The sequence below is a fragment of the Miscanthus floridulus genome, chromosome 16 (assembly GCF_019320115.1).
Source record: "Miscanthus floridulus cultivar M001 chromosome 16, ASM1932011v1, whole genome shotgun sequence".
Taxonomy (NCBI): domain Eukaryota; kingdom Viridiplantae; phylum Streptophyta; class Magnoliopsida; order Poales; family Poaceae; genus Miscanthus; species Miscanthus floridulus.
The window spans coordinates 115,832,855-115,851,658 of record NC_089595.1 but is presented as its reverse complement, the minus strand read 5'-3'; the positions used below and the strand labels follow the sequence as shown (position 1 = coordinate 115,851,658).

Genomic DNA, 18,804 nt, shown 5'->3' with positions numbered 1-18,804 from the left:
GTCAAAGGCCTACTTTGCCTTCTCCCAATCAGGCGACCGAGGATGACGACGTCATTTGCGAATAGCAAGGTGGAACGTAAAATTCGAGATTCTACCAAAACAAAAATCGCAAATCTGCTAAATCACGGAGTTCAAAGGTGTTCCCTTTGGATTTTGTAGGATTCGATCGAAGAGGCTAAGCTTACATATTTACTTTGTGGATACGTGTACGGAAAATTTAAATGTATAATCAGTTTTTCTTATTTTGGTGTGAGTGCGACCGCACCCATAGCTGCATATACATAGCTTCACACCAGAATGTGGCTGAGGCACGATGATTCTGATTTCTCAAGGTGCACTTGGCACCGTCGCCCGCCACGTCAAGCAAAGCAAGGCAAGTTCCTCTTTCGGTTTGGTTTTGTTTCCTCCCCTCTTTCCTCTATTCTCCGTCCAATGGACAAGGTTGCCATGAAGGAGTTCAAGAGAGGATGATTCAGGCTATGAGAAACTCGATTTAGAAGTCAACAAGCGTAGTTTGGGTAGGGAAAAGTTTGATTCAGCTTAGCAGAAGCTTGATTTGGATGTCCACAAGATCAATTTGGGTGTAGAACAGTTTTGAACCGTTTGGAGACATCAATTTGGTGGAGGAGAAGCACCATTTGACAGGGATGAGCTTCAATTTAGTGGGGAAGTCACGACTAATAATCAGATCAACGTGTGAGCAAACGAACCTTGCTGGTGGCTCTCTTGCGTAGGTAAGGGAAAACTTGCTCAGGGGCATGGGTTTACCCGGCAAAGCTAGCTTGTTGGATGCTAAGAAACGCCTCGCCTTACCAAGCAAGGTGAGGTGAGCGGCGTGCTTGCCGCCTGCCCATCCAGCATGCCCCAAGCTTTCTTGGTGTTGCTTCCTCTTTTGGATGTTGTACTACGAGACTTGCACAAAACACGCAGAAAACGGTCACTGTCGTACAACATAAACAGCTTGTTCGCAGGTTGGTTTCAGGCAGGGTTTATTAGCTAGCCAACAGTATTTTTCTCTCGTAACAAATTAACACTAACCGAATTTATCCACGTAGCCAACCAGCCAATAGACCGAAAAACGTGTCAGACACTGTCATACTACGTAAAGACGTGTCAGGCTGTTTCGGCCCTGTACTTCACTCGAAGCTCGCTGTACACTTGTACTACCACTGAGATCAGTTCAGAGGCAACGGCACGGCACAACAGCTCGTACGTGCCCGGCCCCACGCCCCCTGGCTCTCGCGCCACGTACGTGAAGACGAAACGAGCCTGGGGCTGGGGCGGCTTTTGTAAGAAAATTCCGAGCAAATTTTTGTTCTCTGAAACTGGCTCGATCAATTCTCCTTTTCGTTTTCGTGCACTCACTGTGCCTGCCACGCTTTTCTGCTTTTCCACGAAAGCAACCGCGGTCCTCTAGATCATCACAAGCCTTTTCAAATTCGCCTTGGTCATCGGCGTTGATCGATTATTGCAGGATTTGCACATTTTTGCAAGCTAGAAAAAAAGAGAACTGCATGGGCTTATTGCAAATTCACATTGATTCATACAAGCATGCCCCAAATATTTCAATTCCGCCCATAGTAAATATTGTTGAGCTACTGAGGCAAAGTTGATTTCTGCTAAAACCTATAGTATACAAAATACAAGTCTTTACCTAACAAAAAAAAAAAATAGAACACAAGTGTGTTTTCCAATTTTCACAGCTTTTCTTTTTTTCTGCTAACTTCCTTTTTCCACAGTTGCCGGCTGCGTCAGAGAGAGAAGCAGCCCGTGCCGGGAAGCTGCCCCAGGAAAGAAGGCGGCGCCGCCAAGTCCGGCGCGGCCGCCGAGGCCGAGACGCTGTCGAACCTCCTGGGCGCCGACGGGCGGGGCAGGTTCTCCGGCACGATGTTCTCCAGCGAGTTGGCGCGCCACGGCGGGCACTGCCTGCGGTCGCTCCACCGCGACGGCGGCGCCTTGGAGCGCGCGGATCCCAGGGCCACGTCCACGGGCACGGCGACCGCGCCGCCGCCCCGTGCCAGCGCCAGGGCCATGTCGCCGCCGCCGCCCGCCATCCCGATCACGGTGCACGCCGCGGCTGCCACGCACGCCCGGCGCAGCGCGTGCGACGACGACACCGACACGCCTGCCGGCGCCTGAGGCCTGCGAGAGCCTGCAGCAGCGCCTTGTTTGGGCGGAGCGGGGAAGGAGCAGCTGACGATGATGGCGGCGGTGGAGGAAGCCGCCATTGTTGAGAAGTTTCGATGGTACTGGTGGACTGGCTGATTTGGACACGGAAGTTATTATAGTGGCTTCTCATGGCCGAGAGCTGTTTCGTGTCCAGATCAGAGCCGTCGATTCCTACTTGGACGATGGATTGTAGCGGCGGTAATGCATTTCGCTTGCTGCGGTTGCGTGCATCATGCTGCCGCAGACGGGAAGGCGGGAACGTCGGGAGCGCGGGGCCCGCTTGGTTAGATATTTGTGCACAGTAGCGTGCGCAGTTCTGCTAATGCTGTGGGCTTTTCTTTGACAGCAGCAGGTAGTTGGTTGGTTCACGTCGTCACGCTCGTTCCGAAAGCATCCAAAATGTTGTTTGAACTTTAAAAAGTTTACCATGACGATCTGGTTTGTCTTATAATCCGTACCTTTTAACTTATTTTTTTAGTCAAAATAGTATTTTTTCTCTCACAACAAATTAGCTGGAACAGTGTTTCGGCTCGTTTTTTTAGCGAAACGAACGGGCCGACGATGGGTCCATGTGGCTGGCCTAGTGATCGACCGATCGTGAGTTTGGAGTAAACATGAATTTGCCAACCAGCTCACTGAATTTGGATCACATGAATTTTCTTTGACATGCGAGTTTGGACGGCAATCCAAGATTTGGATCAGAAGATCATCACATTCGTGGGTTACGAACTTGAGTCGGTGTCAGCTCTCCAGTTAATGAATTCAGTTGTGATGAATACTAGTCCTGGTCTCTTTCGACTTTTTTTTTTTTAGAAAATGGTCTCTTCTCGACTGTCCCAGTCATCTCACTTAGGGCCTAAACCTCATCGCAGTAAGATCGGTTAGGCCCAGGATACGGTACCTAGGTAGGGCCCAAGCAATTTTGCGGCAGCCGTCAGGCCCATTTATCTAACCCTTCCCTGCCTGCGCTGCCGCAGCCGATGAGCCGCGGCCGGCCGCCGGCCAAGCGGTGGGCGGTGGCAAACCTTCCCGGCGCCACTCGGCACGCCGGCGAGGCCGCAAATGGTGTGTCAACTGGTCGGCCTTCCACGTACGTGCTACTAGTTTGGCCCTTCTATGGCTTTGGCGTTGCTGTCAGGCCTTTGGACGTGACAGTGACAATACGCGAGCAAAAAGACCGAAGGAAATACTACTACAACACAAGAATCACATGCTCGTAGCTGTATATCCTATCTCCCACTGTATCGAATAACATGATCCCCTGTGAAATCTACAATATATATACAAATAAGAATCCTATTGTTTTCGTTCACTTCGAACTTCTTGTTGGGTATACAAAACAAATACAACAAATTCAGCTGCAGTGCAGAATGGTCAGCCAGTACTACCTGCCTAACTTGCCTAGAGGGTGAAGCAGTCGTCCACGCCGTATGGCAGCGCCAGGAACGGCGCCACCGCTTGAGGCCCGAGCGCGGGGGCCTTCCGCGGCGCCCGCTTGACGCTGTTGAACCTCCGGCGAGCCGACGGGCGGGGCAGGTTCTCCGGCACGATGTTCTCCAGCGAGTTGGCGCGCCACGGCGGGCACTCCCTGCGGTCGCTCCACCGCGGGGCCGCCGCCGGCCGCGCGTCCACAGCCAGAACGGCGGTGTCGCGTGGCATCGACGACGACGCCACGTCGCCGCCGCTGGCCGCCCCGATCACGACGCACGACGCCGCGGCCGCCACGCCAGCCCGCCGTAGCCCGTCCGCCCTGCAAATAACGATCACAGCGACGGATCTTGAGCGATGTCTGGCCATTGCCGCCGGGCTAGCTGGACATGACAAAACGCAACCGACCTTGAGCGAGAGGTAGCAACTTACCACGGCGTCGTCGACGGCGGCGACGGCTGCGTCAGGCGAGCGGAAGCTTCTCTGACGGGAGCTGGAGGTCTGAGGGAGCAGCTGATGGAGGAGACCGCCATGCTCGCTCGACTCCCGAGAGCTTCTGGATTGGTGCTCGTCGCTTGGTGCCCGGCGGGCGGCAGACGAGACAGACGGCTCGTGATCGACGGTGGGCTCGTTCGTGCTCGCGGGAGCCACGTAAATAGGCGTTCCCATGGCCATGGCAGTGGCGGGCGTTTGGTGAACAGAGCAGAAACAGAGGTGGCTGGTCAGATCACGGCGGTTGATTCGGACTTGGACGCTGGATTTTAGCGCCGGGAGCGTGTACATCTCTCGGTTTACTGACCTGGCGTGTCGAACCACCGGTGGCGTGTACCATGGTCCGGCAGGCACGTCGGGAGCGCGGGCCCCACCCAACTGGGTTGGATATTTGTGCGCCTATGTCGTGTCGTGTGACGTGCCGCACAGTTCAGAGCAACTCGGCCAGGCAGCCGACGGAGGCGTAAGGTGAAGCCGGCGAGGGCCTAGGCCCAGGCCCATACTCAAATTTGGCCCTCACCGACAAAAGGGATAACTTCATTTCCCCTCTGGTTTGGGCCAAATCATTTCACCCGGCTTGTATTTAGTGCCATCTACTCCCCATCATCCCCTGAAAAAAGATCTACTCCCAATCAGTCCCTGGGCATGGGGCACACAGATGGCACAAGCCCATACCCAAACTTGGTAATGTGTCATTTAGATTCATGAACATAAAATTCTCAAAAAAAAAATCCAAACAGATCGCACACGCGCATTTCTAAAATTTTTATTTAGTATCATCTAGGTCCATAAACTTTTAGATGGCATATAAACACATTTCTAAACTTGTTAATAGGTGTATCTAGCCAGGTCAATGAACCTACGTAAAGACCATATCGGATTAGTATCATTATGGCACCGTTCGCTTTGCTGAAAAAACAAGCCGAAACACTGCTCCGGCTGATTTGTTGTGAGAGAAAAACACTGTTCTGACTGAAAAAACAAGCTGAAAAAGACGGATTATAAGAGAAGCGAACATTGCCTATAGATACACCATAAAATATATTTGTATAATATACTGATTTAATGCTATAGATATTATTATTATTATCCTTTCTTTAAAATTGGTCACAGTTAAGATAGTTTGACTTTGTGTGATTTCAGGAACTAATTTATTTTATTAGGATGGATGGAGTATTGTATAAGAGCATCCCTAAAATTACAAAACAGCGTCATCGAGGTCCAAAATGTTAGGTATATGGGCAATTATCATTTTTTTCTAATTCAGTTTAGATCTGCTAGGTTCAACCACAGTGTTCACAACTTCACATGCAAGTATTGACTATTGAGAAGAAAACCCATATCTCTAGTACAGTAGAAGGGACAACGATGTATACCGTTTTAGGTGATGAGTAATGTCATTGTTTGCAAATAATGGAAGAATCAATACATGTGAATTTAGCCGTTACTCAAGTATGACAATATATAAAGAGGTAGTCATTTTAGGAAGCCGCTTAGTCTGCGTTGTCACATGGTACTTGGAGCTAGGACTCTTAGGCTATCTCCAACAACAACACCTAAAATACAAGACACATTCATCCTTTGGGTAACGCTACAGACAAAAAGTTCAATACCTATTCGACATCTTCTCCAACAACAAGAACCAGAAGAGAATCCTTTCTGTAAATGAGTTTTCAGGTGAGAGGATACTCATATTTGGGGTGTGTCTCTTAGGCAACCCAAAATAGGTCTCCCGTATAGATAGTCTGTTGAAGGCTGATTTTGGATCTCTCGCTACCTATTTTGGGTTTGGGTCTCCTATTGGAGACAGTCTTAGCAGCTATGTTTTTGGGAACAAAAATTTGGAGTGTTATTTTATAACGTGGAGACATAAATGTTCCTATTCTCGTTCCCATGCCGCTAAGGCTAGAACCAGCCATAAAGAGATTAACAAGACTTATTTCTAATTCTAAGTTTTTTTATGGTAATTCGGTCACATAAGATATTTGGTCTTCTCTTGGAACCGATGAAAAATGGGTCATTTCTTTTGGACTCGCTTAAAATAATTCTTCTGTGCGTATAGCTCGTGGTCTATTATAGGAGTAAAATAAAAAGTGCGTGTGTGCAATCCTTACCAACCGAAAAAGCGCAGCCGAGTTGATTATAATCAACGAAATCATACCTTGATTAACTAGTGAATTCAACTAGGGCTAATCCTTAAGTTATTAGTGGCCAATGGCATTACTCATCAGTGTGCCATCCAAGGATATACATCTTTTTTTAGAACGTACATAGGAGCGGTGCGTGTTACTGAATGCGTGTGATGACTGATTCAATCTTGGCAGGATATCAAGATAGTCACAATCGTATCGCTGCTCCTCCCAGAGTGTGGCTGTACGTGGTTGGTGGCCGCAGCAGCGGCCGCCGCTCTTGGCTGTGGAGGCAGTAGCGTGCACCGTGCTTCGCTGTAGTGTTGTGGTGGCTATGACAGTGGTGTGAAGATGTTGGGTCTCTATGGGCGCTTGAAATCTGGGTGAAAGCCCTTCCTAGCATTACCTACAATTTAACTAGGAACGATCCTATCCCCAAAAGATCATCGTCTGAAATCAATCCAAACTCCAGGGCTGCATGATTTGGGTAGAACGGGAAAACGAAGAACAGACACCAAAACACGATAAACAAAATCACGACACCATAATTTCAAATCCCGGAGGGGACGGTGAGGTTAGGGCTTCACTTCCCAACTCGAATTTCACAACTATTTATACAAATTTGGAATTTGTGGACCTCAAGAACAAACCCTAGGAGGGGGAACTAAAGGAAGAAATAAAAATGTCCAAGAGGTGAGGCTGAGTGAGGCAGCCCCATTTTATTTATAGGCCTATTACAAAATTTCACTAGTGCCCCCTAGATATTTTTAGGGTGAACCGCCTAGCCTGAGGGCATTAGGTCCAATCCGATTTCTGTCGATCGGACGGAGACGCAATGTCTGTGATTCCGCCATGTGCTGCATCGTTCCTCCTCGAAATCTCCACCCGGGTTTTGAGGCCAAACCCACGAAACCGTCACCCAGTGGTTTTGAGGTTTAACCCACGTGTAGGATCTCTGGTTAGCCTAGAGGGGGGGTGAATAGGCCTATTAAAACAAAACTCAAGCAGATGTCAAATTTCACCCGTGGCACTGCCGCTCTGACCTCGCAGCACTACCGAACAGCGGCACTGCCAGGCTAGAACAGCGGCACTGCCGCACCTTTAGACAACTTCGAGTCACAGTTCAAAATCAGTGAATGGAAACTTAGATGGGAGAAATTCCTTAGCTTCCTACAGGTAGGGAATTCACAGATCAAGAGCTAGAAGCGGTAGGAACACCACACACAAGTAGATCGACCACAAACCCTATAAACCACCTCAACAACAATATGAAATGCAAGTGAAGTAAATCAAGCTCAAGGTGACACAATGATTTATCTCGTGGTTCAACTCGCCACTAAGACTTGGCTAAGTCCACATTATTGAGGTTAGCCACTAAGGCTTAGGGCTTTCTAACCCTTCCTCGTTCTCAAGCCAAGAGACTTAACTCTTGAGATGAGGGGTGAGTTTACTAGGTTCCAGAGTTGGTTACAAACCTTCCAGGGCTGTCACACAAGTTGGCAAGCTCCACGAGCGACACTCTACCCGGCTAGGAGTCAAGCTCCAAGAGTAACAAATACAACCACTGGCCAAAACGTGAACCAAGTGCTCTTTAGAGTTTGAGAATCAGTGGATCTACTCTCTAATCGAGTTTGGCACCTTTTTCTCTCAAGGATTGATGGAGAAATCAATAGAGAAGCTTAGGAGCTCAAGATCACCAATGGAGGAGAGAGATGAGCACCTTTATGTTTTCTCACGAACTGAACGATTGGAGAGAGTAGTAGAGACATTAGGGAGGAAGGGGAAAGGTATAATACCCCCCCCCCCCGTCCCCAACAGTCACTTAAGTTACGGTAGTGCCACGGCTCAAGTGCGACAGTTCCGCTCTACGGCCATTAGCTTCCTTCTTCTAGGTATCCCTGATACTGATACCCGACAAGTTTTCTCTCTAGATTCTAGCTCGGCTTGGACACTCTCTAAATCCTCCATTAACTTAGTGATGAATAATTTGGTCTTTTCATCTAAATTTTTTAGTTATCATGTTTATTTCTTCATCACTAGATTCATCATCACTAGAGCTATCACTAATATCACTACTAGAGATATCACTAGGAGATAGAGGTGGAGGTTTAGCCTTGGATTTAGATTTTATCTTCTCACCCTTTGCCATAAGACAAATGTGAGGAGAGTAGTAGTCATCTCAGACATGTTGTTGAAGAGCCTTGGTGTAGAAGATGGCTTGTGGATAGCTACGGTTGCAACTTTCTCATCTTCTTCACTTGAGCTCTCAATAGTTGGATCCCATTCATGCCCAATGTGAGCTTCTCTCATATATTTCTTGCTCTTTCTACGGTCGGCCTTGTCCTCATTCTTATCTTTCTTGTACTTGTTGCCCTTGATCTCACGTGGGCACTTGGCAATGAAGTGGTCGGTGCTACCACAATTGTAGCATGTCCTTTTCTTCTTGTTTGGAAATTTTCTCTTCACCACCTTGTAGCCTTGCTTCTTTAGCCCTTTGTGAAACCTCTTCATAAAGAGAGCAACATCATCAACCTTCTCATATTGATCATCATCATTTTTACTCTCACTTAAGGATGATGTAGTCTCTACTCTTTCTTGAACTTGCTTGGTTGCTTTGGGCTTGCTTGTTGAAGCTTGCTTATTGATATTGGACTTGCTAGTAGAGTCTTGCTTGATTGATTTGTTGGCCTTGAGTGCAACATCCTTGATCTTGATGCCTTTTAGCTTTGCTTGCAACTCTCCAAGCTTCTTCCTCTCATTTGCTTCTTCTCTTCGCATGTCAAAGGTTAAGATCCTCCCAAGTACATCATTTGGTGTGAAGTACTCAAGCTTCTTCTTGTCTCTAATTAGAGTCACTACGGTCTCATTTCTTGGTGAATAAGCCTCTAACATAATCTTGACAACTTTGTGATCATCTAGCTCATCACAACCATAGTCTCTAATCTTGCCAACCATAGTCATCAATCTATCGAACATCTCTTGTGGTCCTTCTCCATCTAAGATAACAAACCGATTGAGCTTGGACATCATCAAATCAATTTTTGCCTTTCTCACTTTGTTAACCCCTTCATGTGCAAGGTATAAAGTATCCCATATTTGCTTGGCAACATCAACACCAATGACTGTATTGTACTCATCACCATCCAAAGCACTAAGTAGCACACTAGTGGCTTGACTGTTGAGGTGAATGATTCTCATTTCTTTCATTGTTGGATTCTTGGGATCAACCGGTGGCTCAAACCCATTGCAAATAGCTTCCCAAATGCCGAGATGAAGACCTATAAGATAGGCTCTTATCAAGTGCTTTCACTTGGTAAAGTTAGTCCCATCAAAATGAGGTAACTTGCCCGTGGGCACATTGATGAAAGACTTACCATCATGGTTAGTCATAAACATAGAGAAATAGTTAAAGGATACGGTGGCATATTTGTTGTTGTCATCATCCTTGCCCTTTCCTTTCTTGTCCTTCCTTCTATTCTTGATCACTTGATAGGACTCATCATCATCTCCATCTTCGGAACTACTTGATAGCTCACTTGAAGATGCATTGGTTGCTTTTGCTTCTTTTTTCTTCTTCCTTGCTTCTCTCCTCTTTCTTCTTGCTTCTCCCTTGAGCTTTCTTTCTTCTTTTCTTTGCTTCTTGTCTTCTAACCGCTGCTTCTCCTTCTTCTTCTTCTTCTCTCTAGCTTCTCTTTTGAGCTTTCTAGCTTCCTTTCTCTTTCTTCTCTCATCTTCATTGAGAGCTCTTTCGGCATCGGTAGCCTGAAGATGTGGGAGCATGGTGTTGCTTGCTGTCGACATGCTTAGCTCGCTGCCGTCGATGTCGTGTAGATCAACCTGCTTTGGATCAACATCTACCGGCTTCCACACAAGTCGAATCAACCTCCTAGGGCTATCACACAAGTTGGCAAGCTCCACGGACGACGCTCTAGCCAGCTAGGAGCCAAGCTCCAAGAGTAACAAACACAACCGCCAGCCAAAACATGAACCAAGTGCTCTTTAGAGTTTAGAAATCAGTGGATCTACTCTCTAATCAAGTTTGACACCTTTTTCTCTTAAGGATTGATGGGAAAATCAATGGAGAAGCTTGGGAGCTCAAGGCCGCTAATGGAGGAGAGAGATGAGCACCTTTCTATTTTCTCATGAGCTGAACGGTTGGAGAGAGTAGTAGAGACATTGGGGAGGAAGGGGAAAGGTATAAATACCCTCCTATCCCCAACGGTCACTTAAGTCACGGTAGTGCCGCTCTATGGTAGTGCCTCTATCCAGGTGCGACAGTGCCGCACTAGGAAAGATAGCAAGGGTAAGAGTGAAGTGCTGGCTGTCTTGGCTGTGAAACTGAGGTTGTATGTGATACATTGAGCACTTGATAGCACATATTAGCTTAAGCATTGTATCTCCCTTTATAGTACGGCTTTTCCTATACTCAAATTTAAAATATAAAAGAATTTAAACCTCCTTCGATTTTGAAGCCTTCAACATTTTTAATTGGGGGCTCCTCCTTTTCGTATAACATCCTCGAACATAGATTCCTTGTTTGTCATCTTGATAAATCTCATTAGTTCTCTAATTACGCGGTCATCATCACCAAAACCCATAATTCAGGCTTGATTGCACTTTCAATCTCCTCCTTTTTAGTGATTGATAACAACTCAATTAGAGCTTACAAAAGATATAAAATATAACTGAGATTTTTTGAGCCATGGGTGTAGAGCCTCCCCCTTAATATGTGAATGAAGAGTTGAATTCTCAAATTTGGCATAATAGACCAAGATTCACATTTTTGGTGAAAGTGATGGGGCTCCCCCTACATCCATGCTGCTGTGGGGTGCTGCATACTATGTCAAATATATAAACATGATGCAAATGACAAGTTATGCACAACAAGTTTGCTGTGACAGCTGGGTGCGGCACTGCCGCTTCTTAGCCACAGCACTACCACAGAGCGGCACTGCTGGGATTGAGAAGGAAAGGGAGGAAATGGCTCTGCCCAAGAGCCTCCGTAGCTACTGGTGATGACGAGGAAGGCCAGTAGTCGGCGCGACACCACCAGGGCGTGGCATAGAGGCACGGCGACGGTGAGGCGGCGTGGACACGTGAGACAGAGAGAAGGAGAGCGGCACATCGGGTGAAGGGAGAGAGAGGGAGTTACCCTAGGGATGAAAAAAGATAAGGGGAAAGATGGGCCCCATGGTAATTGCCATAGTGGGCCGAATTTCGATTGAAATTCAAAGTACAACACAGATGCAGTGCGACACAGCCGCACTCCCCAGAACAGCGAGAATTAGATACTACCTAAATAGCTCTATCTATATAGGATATGGACACATATCCTAAGCACACTATGATCAGCAGCAGATAATCAGTACAAACAATGATCATAATGCACTTATAGCTTTCGATAAACATTTTGAAGAACAATATTTAAACCTTTGCAATTCTTTTCTCCTATCCATGCTAGTTCATCACTCTAAGGTGTGCTATAGTTCAAACCACATTACAAGAATCAAGTATATTTAGCTCACTACGCAAAGTACAAAACCTTAACTCATCGAGAGGCTTAGAGAAGATATCGGCTAGTTGCTTTTCGGTGCTCACATGGCGAATTTTGATATCTCCTTTGGTTTCATGGTCTCTCAAGAAATGATGACAGATATCTATGTGCTTAGTTCTTGAGTGGCTTACAGGATTGTTTGCTAGCTTTATGGTACTTTCATTATCACACAAGAGTGGGATTTTGGTAAATCAACATCTGAAATCTTGAAGGGTTTGCCTCATCCAAAGTAGTTGAGCATAACATGCGCCAACTGCAACATACTTGGCCTTGGCGGTGGAAAGAGCTACACAATTTTGCTTCTTAGAGCTCCAAGACACTAGGGACCGTCCAAGGAATTGACATATCCCCGAAGTGCTTTTTCGATCTACTTTGTAACCAGCGTAATCAGAATCCGAATACCCAAGTAAATCAAACTTAGAGCCCTTAGGATACCACAAGCCAAGGTTAGGAGTGTGTACCAAATATCTCAAGATTCTTTTAATGGCCACTAAGTAACACTCTTTTGGGTTTGCTTGAAATCTAGCACATATGCACACACTAAGCATAATATACCTTGGTATCCATGACTTTCCCTTCAACATTGAGATCAAGATGTCCATTGGTTGGCATTAAAGTTTTCCAAATGGGCCAAGCCCGCTGGGCCGACACGAGCATGGTACGAATTGGCCTGGTATGAAAATGGCCCAGCCCGGTAGCTACCGTGCCCGTGCCTAGGCCGTGATGCCAGCATGATGGCATGGTACAGGCAAGGCCTGCTTCAACAGCCGGCACGGCCTTGAGCCATTGGATGGAGCCCCCCCCGCCTACTGACCGCTGGATCTAGGGGTCGGGTGGGACGGCTTTATAAGCCAGCCGCCGCTCCTGGCTCCCCACCTTTCCAAATCCTAGCTCATTACATCCCCATTCTAGCCACATGGCTGCATCGAGCTCTCCCATCAACTGAAACCCTAGCCACTCTCCTCTCTTCTTCCCGCCGTCCGGTGGCTGGTTAAGGCAGCGGTTGCTGGCACAGGCACATGGCACGGCCTTCTACACCACTCTTCCTTCTCCCTAACCATCGATGTAGCTTTCTTGTCGAGATCCATCACCGTTCGTCTTCGTCTCTGTCTCATCGCTCTCATCAACCTCGTTGTCGTCGCCGTTGTCTCTGGTGCTCTATCAAGAGAGGTGAGCCATAACCCTAGATCTATTCATTTTTGTTCTTCTTCTTGATTTCTTCATGATCTTCTATTAACCCTAGGTGTTCTTGTTGTTCTTGGTTTTGGTAGGCGTTGGCGTTGAGGGACCGGAGGCCGGCGACGACGAGATGTCGGACGAGTAGGAGGACATCGGTCTCTCCATGACCATCAACGACGAGCTACGCCTCTGTGGGATGACCGGAGACAATGAGGACGATGTCTCTAGGGATGCTAAGGAGCTCTTTGGCCATCATGCTGCCGAGGAACTCTACGGCCGTACTGCTGCTGACCCACTTCCCGTCGATGACACTGATGCCCCCAACACCAGCGGCGCCATCCAGGACAACGCCGCTGCTGATGATGGCTCTAGCAGCAGGCCTAACTTCCCTTCTACCTCAGTATGCTAGGAAGATTTTGAGAAGCTCACCAAGAAGGTAAATGGTAAGGTTGTTAGGTATGACGCTCGGTGTCTTCACTGCCGTAAGGAGTATTCTGCGTACTCTAGATTTGGGACTGGCCACCTTCTCCGTCATCAAGAGTCTTGCCCTAAGAAGCGTGAGAAATGCCGCATGGCTCAGTCCCACATTACTTTCAATAAGGATGATACTATGCATAATTGGGAGTATTTGGCTGAGGTTGCTCGTGTTCAGCTTGTTCGTTTGCTTGCTAGGTTAGATCTTCCCGTCCATCTTGGGGAAACTGAGGCTTGGGAAGATTACATAAAAACTGCTCATAACCCTAGGTACACAACTGTTTCTAAGCAAACTACAGCTAGAGATCTTTTTAAGTACTTCAATGAAAAGCGTGATCGTTTGATTGATGATTTGAAGAGTAATGCCATTTCATCTGTTGCTATTACCTCTGATATCTAGTCTAGAAATGTAAAAGAAGATTATTTGAGTGTTGTTGGTCATTACATTAATGCTGATTGGCAACTTGAAAAAAGGGTGCTTGGCTTAAGGCTTATTGATGCATCACATAATGTTGATAACACTGCTGAACGTGTTAGTAATGTGCTTAATGATTATGGTATATTGAAGAAGGTTTTTTCTATTACTTTGGACAATGCCTCTGCTAATACTAAAGCTATGGATAAACTGAAACATGTACTTAGAGAGTATTTGGGTGCTGATCTATTTTTGCATCAACACTGTGCGTATCATATCATAAACCTGATTGTTAAAGAGGCTCCGGTTGCTGTTAGTCCTATGCTTGATGCTTTCAGAACTGCTATATCATTCATTAACTCTTCTAACCAGAGAGTTGCTGCATATAAGAGCTATTGCATGGCATCTGGTATTAGACCTAGGAAGTTTGGATTAGACATGGAGGTTAGGTGGAACTCTACCTACCTGATGCTTAAGCATTTGCTACCACACAAGGAAACTTTCCATACTTTCATTGAGTCTAATTATCCTAGAAAAAGAGGTGACCCCTTTCTTTTGACTCATGAGCATTGGGCTATGGCAATTAAAATACTAGAATTCCTTGAACTGTTTTATGACTCAACAGTTGCTTTGTCTAGTGTGTAGTATCCTACTGCCCCACTTATGGTTCATCATATTGTTAAGATTGCTATACACCTGCATAGGTATCAAAATGATGAGCATATTAGAATTGTTGTCCAACATATGATTGATAAGTACAATAAATATTGGAGAACCATACCTGAACTTTACTGCATTGCATTTATCTTGGATCCAAGAGCTAAAATTAAAGGTTGCAACAAAGTTCTTAGAAAGTTAAATTTGCTTACTGATGCTGATTATTCTAATAAGATGGTGGAAACTAGAACTCTTCTTTTCAAACTGTATCATAAGTATGATGATTTGTATGGCTCTATTAGGGCGAAAAGGCCTGACCCTCCAAGCCTATCTGGTAAGAAAAGAACAGCTTGGGCTGAGATATATGATGATGATGGTGGTGGTGGTTTGCTTGAAGCTGGCTGTTCTTCTCTTCCTCCTAATCTTGATATGTCTAGGACTATTCCTGCTACTACTTTGTTACATGCAGCAAGTTCATCTAACACTGGTTCTGAACTTTCAGCTTATCTAGACTATGACACAGTTAGCCAGATGGATGATGACTTCAACATTTTGAACTGGTGGCATCAGCATAAACTAACATATCCAGTTCTTTCTACCCTTTCTAGAGATGTTTTCAGTACGCCTATTTCTACCATTTCTTCTTAAGCTACTTTTAGTACCACTGGTAGGATCATTGAAGACCGGCGGCGGAGGCTGAACCCTGAAACTGTGGAGGCACTCACATGCATCAAGGACTGGGAAGCTGTAGAGACAAGGCTACAACATATGGTGGAGGATAAGGAGCTCGAGGAGGCCTTTGAACAACTTTGTCTTCATTAGTCATTTATGTAATGGTTTTGTAATCTTAAGACTTAGATGCTTTGGACCTTTGGTTGTGGATGTAATGAACAATTGAACTTATGGAGCTGGTTGCACTCTTTTTCCCTGTCTAGGGTTTCTTACAAGGGTGGGTTTTACCTAGACAGGTTTTTAATGAGGCAGCCATTGCATAGCTCCTTTAATTTGGTATTTTATTATCTCTATCTTGTGTTATCTTCTTTGTGATTTCAGATTCATCAGATTTCAAGTTTGTTTTTGAACTGTTCTTTTGATTCTGATCTGTTGAAGTAGTGATGTGGTTTTAGTGCTAAGTCATGGCACTAGTCTGCTGGGCTATCGTGCCCTATGGCACGGCACGACACTATCTAAGGGCTTTAGTGTTGTGCTTGGGTCAGAGTCTGGGCACGGTGGCACTACACGGCACGGCACGACAGTGACACCGTGCCTGATAGTGCCGTGCCGTGTAGTGCTAGTGCCATGTAGTGCCAATGCCGCCCGTTTGGAAAACTATAGTTGGCATGGGAGTTTTGATAGGATTAGCATTCACCATGTCAAACTTCTTGAGCATATCATGGGTGTACTTTGTTTGGCTAATAAAAGTTTCACCCTTCACTTGCTTGATTTAAAATCCGAGGAAGAACTTCAATTCACCCATCATGGACATCTCAAATCTCTTCGTCACGATCCTACTAAAATTCTCACAAAAAATATGATTAGTACTACCAAATAGTATGTCATCGACTTATATTTGGCACACAAAGATAACTTTACCAACTTTATGAGTGAAAAGGGTAGGATCGGCTTTACCTATTTCAAAGCCTTGTTTAAGCAAGAATTCCTTAAGGCATTCTACTATACTCTTGGTGCTTGCTTAAGCCCATAGAGCGCCTTTTGGAGTTTATAAACATGGTTAGGGAACTTGAGATCTTCAAAGCTCGATGGTTGCTCAACATAGACAAGTTCTTGAATAGGGCCGTTGAGGAATGCACTCTTCACATCCATTTGATATAGCTTGAAATTGTAATGAGTGGCATAGGCTTAAAGCATTCGGATTGCTTCAAGCCTTGCCACCAGTGCATATGTGTCTTCAAAGTCCAAGCCCTCTACTTGAGTGAAACCTTGAGCAACCAATCTTGCCTTGTTCCTTGTCACCACGCCATTCTCATCTTGCTTATTGCGAAAGACCCACTTGGTGCCAATTATGTTGGTATTGGGTCTCTCCACCAAGGTCCACACTTGATTTCATTTGAAATTGTTGAGCTCATCTTGCATGGCCATCACCCAATCGGGATCACCAAGTGCTTGCTCTACCTTAAGAGGCTCCAAAGAGGAAACAAACGAGTAATATTGACAAAAATTTGCTAAGTGAGAGCGAGTTGTTACCCCCTTTCGAAGGCTTCTAAGGATATTATCAACGGGGTGATCCTGTTGTATTATTTGCCTTAGCCTTGGATGATCAATGACCTCTTGTTCATCTTCTGGTTTTTCATCTTCCTCTAGTTCAAAGATGGGTTGTAGGTTTTGTCCATAGACTGGAGTCAAATCAGCTACTGCTGGCTGGTCAGGTGCGGTACTGCCACTCTTAGGTGTGGCACTACCATGTGCTAGAGTTACAGTAGGTGCCTGCTGCTGTTTAGCATCAGGTTCGTCAGTGGAAATTGGTGCAGCAGCAACTGAAGATGCCTCCACTTTAGTAGCTTCATCTTCTTATGGTCTAATATCACCAATGGCCAATTGCTTGATTGCTTCACAAGGTGGATCCTCCTTTCCTACAACACTTAGATCAACTTGCTCCACTTGAGAACCATTAGATTCATCAAATGTCATGTCTACTGCTATTTCAACACTCCCGGAGGTTTTGTTGAAAACACGGTAGGCATGCTCATTTGATCTATAGCCAAGAAAAAAACCTTCATCAATTTTAGGTGCAAATTTAGAGGTTTTGGGTTTCTTGTTTAATATGAAACACTTACACCTAAACACTCTAAAGTAAGACACCATAGGCTTGTTACCGGTTAGAAGCTCGTATGAAGTCTTTTTAACTTCTTGTGTAGGTAGAGGTGGTTGATGGCATGGCAAGCGGTGTTAATGGCCTCACACCAAAAGATGTCTAGCGTCTTGTACTCATCTAGCATTGTCCTTGCCATCTCGATGAGTGTTCGGTTCTTCCTCTCTACTACACCATTTTGTTAAGAGGTGTATGGAGTTGAAAACTCATGCTTGATGCCCTCTTCATCAAGAAACTCCTCAACTAGAGTGTTCTTAAATTCAGTCTCATTGTCGCTTCTCACTTTCTTGATTGGGAGACCGAACTCTTTTTATGCTCTTCTAACAAATATCTTCACCTTTTCTTGAACTTGTGAAAGGTCCTAATGGCTAGAGGGGGGTGAATAGCCTATTAAAAATTTCTACAACAACACTTAGCAAACCGGTTAGACAAATATGAGGCAAAGCGAGTGTTGCGCTAGCCTACTAAAAATACAAGCCACCTACCACAATTCTAGTTTCTATAGTCTCTATCCACACAATGAATATGTTACTACACTAAGTTAGTGTGCTCTTAAAGGCTAACTAAAGAGCCATACTAACCAAACTAACAAGCTGTCACGACTAGCTACACTAAAGAGCTTGACAACTAGTTTATGATAATGAAAAGAGAGAGAGCAAGATGGTTATACCGCCGAGTCGAGGAATGAACCAATCAATTACAAGAATGAATACCAATGAACACCAATCACCTTGAAATCAAATGATGACATAATGATTTTTTACCGAGGTTCACTTGATTGCCGGCAAGCTAGTCCTTGTTGTGGTGATTCACTCTCTTGGATGTTCACATGCTAATTGGCATCATACGCCAAACCCTCAATAGGTGCCGCACAATCAACATAAGATGAGGATCACACAAGCCACGAGCAATCCACTAGAGTATCTTTTGGCTCTCCATCGGGAAAAGGTCAAGAACCCCTCACAATCACCACGATCGGAGCCGGAGACAATCACCAACCGCTGCTCGATGATCCTTGTTGCTCCAAGCCATCTAGGTGGCAGCAACCACCAAGACTAACAAGTGAATCCCACAGCGAAACACGAACACCAAGTGCCTCTAGATGCAAACACTCAAGCAATGCACTTGGATTGACTCCCAATCTCATAAAGATGATGAATCAATAATGGAGATGAGTGGGAGGACTTTGGCTAAGCTCACAAGGTTACTATATCAATGCAAATGACCAAGAGAGTGAGGTAGAGCCGGCCAAATGATATTTATAGACACCCCAAACAATAGAGCCATTAGCTCAATTATTGGGCTGACTGCGAAACGATCGGACGCACAGATCGTGTGCACTGGACATGTTCGGTGTGGTGACCAGACGCGTCAGGTCACTGCGTCTAGTCGTAGCCTGACCGCCACATGTCACTTTCAAATTGTTTAGCCATTGGCACCCAACGGCTATCTCTGCTCATAGTAATACTATGTGATC

At 45.6% G+C, this 18,804-nt stretch overlaps 2 protein-coding genes across 3 annotated transcripts in view; both read right to left on the bottom strand.

The window, feature by feature from the left end:
- Positions 1-1,500: 1,500 nt before the first annotated feature.
- Positions 1,501-2,531, bottom strand: LOC136509920 (protein CHLOROPLAST VESICULATION-like). Its single transcript, XM_066504513.1, has one exon. The coding sequence runs from the start codon at positions 2,226-2,228 to the stop codon at positions 1,752-1,754; it is 477 nt and encodes a 158-aa protein (XP_066360610.1). The 5' UTR covers positions 2,229-2,531; the 3' UTR covers positions 1,501-1,751.
- Positions 2,532-3,369: 838 nt separating this feature from the next.
- LOC136509917 (protein CHLOROPLAST VESICULATION-like) overlaps positions 3,370-18,804 on the bottom strand; it is a 118,548-nt gene continuing 103,113 nt past the window's right edge. The window contains exons 2-3 of one of the 2 annotated variants that reach the window (XM_066504510.1): positions 4,030-4,315; positions 3,370-3,919 (exon numbers count right to left, since the gene is read on the bottom strand). In XM_066504510.1, the coding sequence (XP_066360607.1) occupies positions 3,571-3,919; positions 4,030-4,130 (450 nt within the window). In that variant the 5' untranslated portion in view covers positions 4,131-4,315 and the 3' untranslated portion in view covers positions 3,370-3,570. Of the gene's footprint in view, positions 3,920-4,029; positions 4,692-18,804 lie in introns of those variants that run through there. The other variant, XM_066504509.1, reaches the window with a different exon arrangement.

What these genes read in the sequence shown, in the direction of transcription:
- LOC136509920 (XM_066504513.1), bottom strand. Translation starts at nt 2,228, where the DNA reads ATGGCGGCTTCCTCCACCGCCGCCATCATCGTCAGCTGCTCCTTCCCC.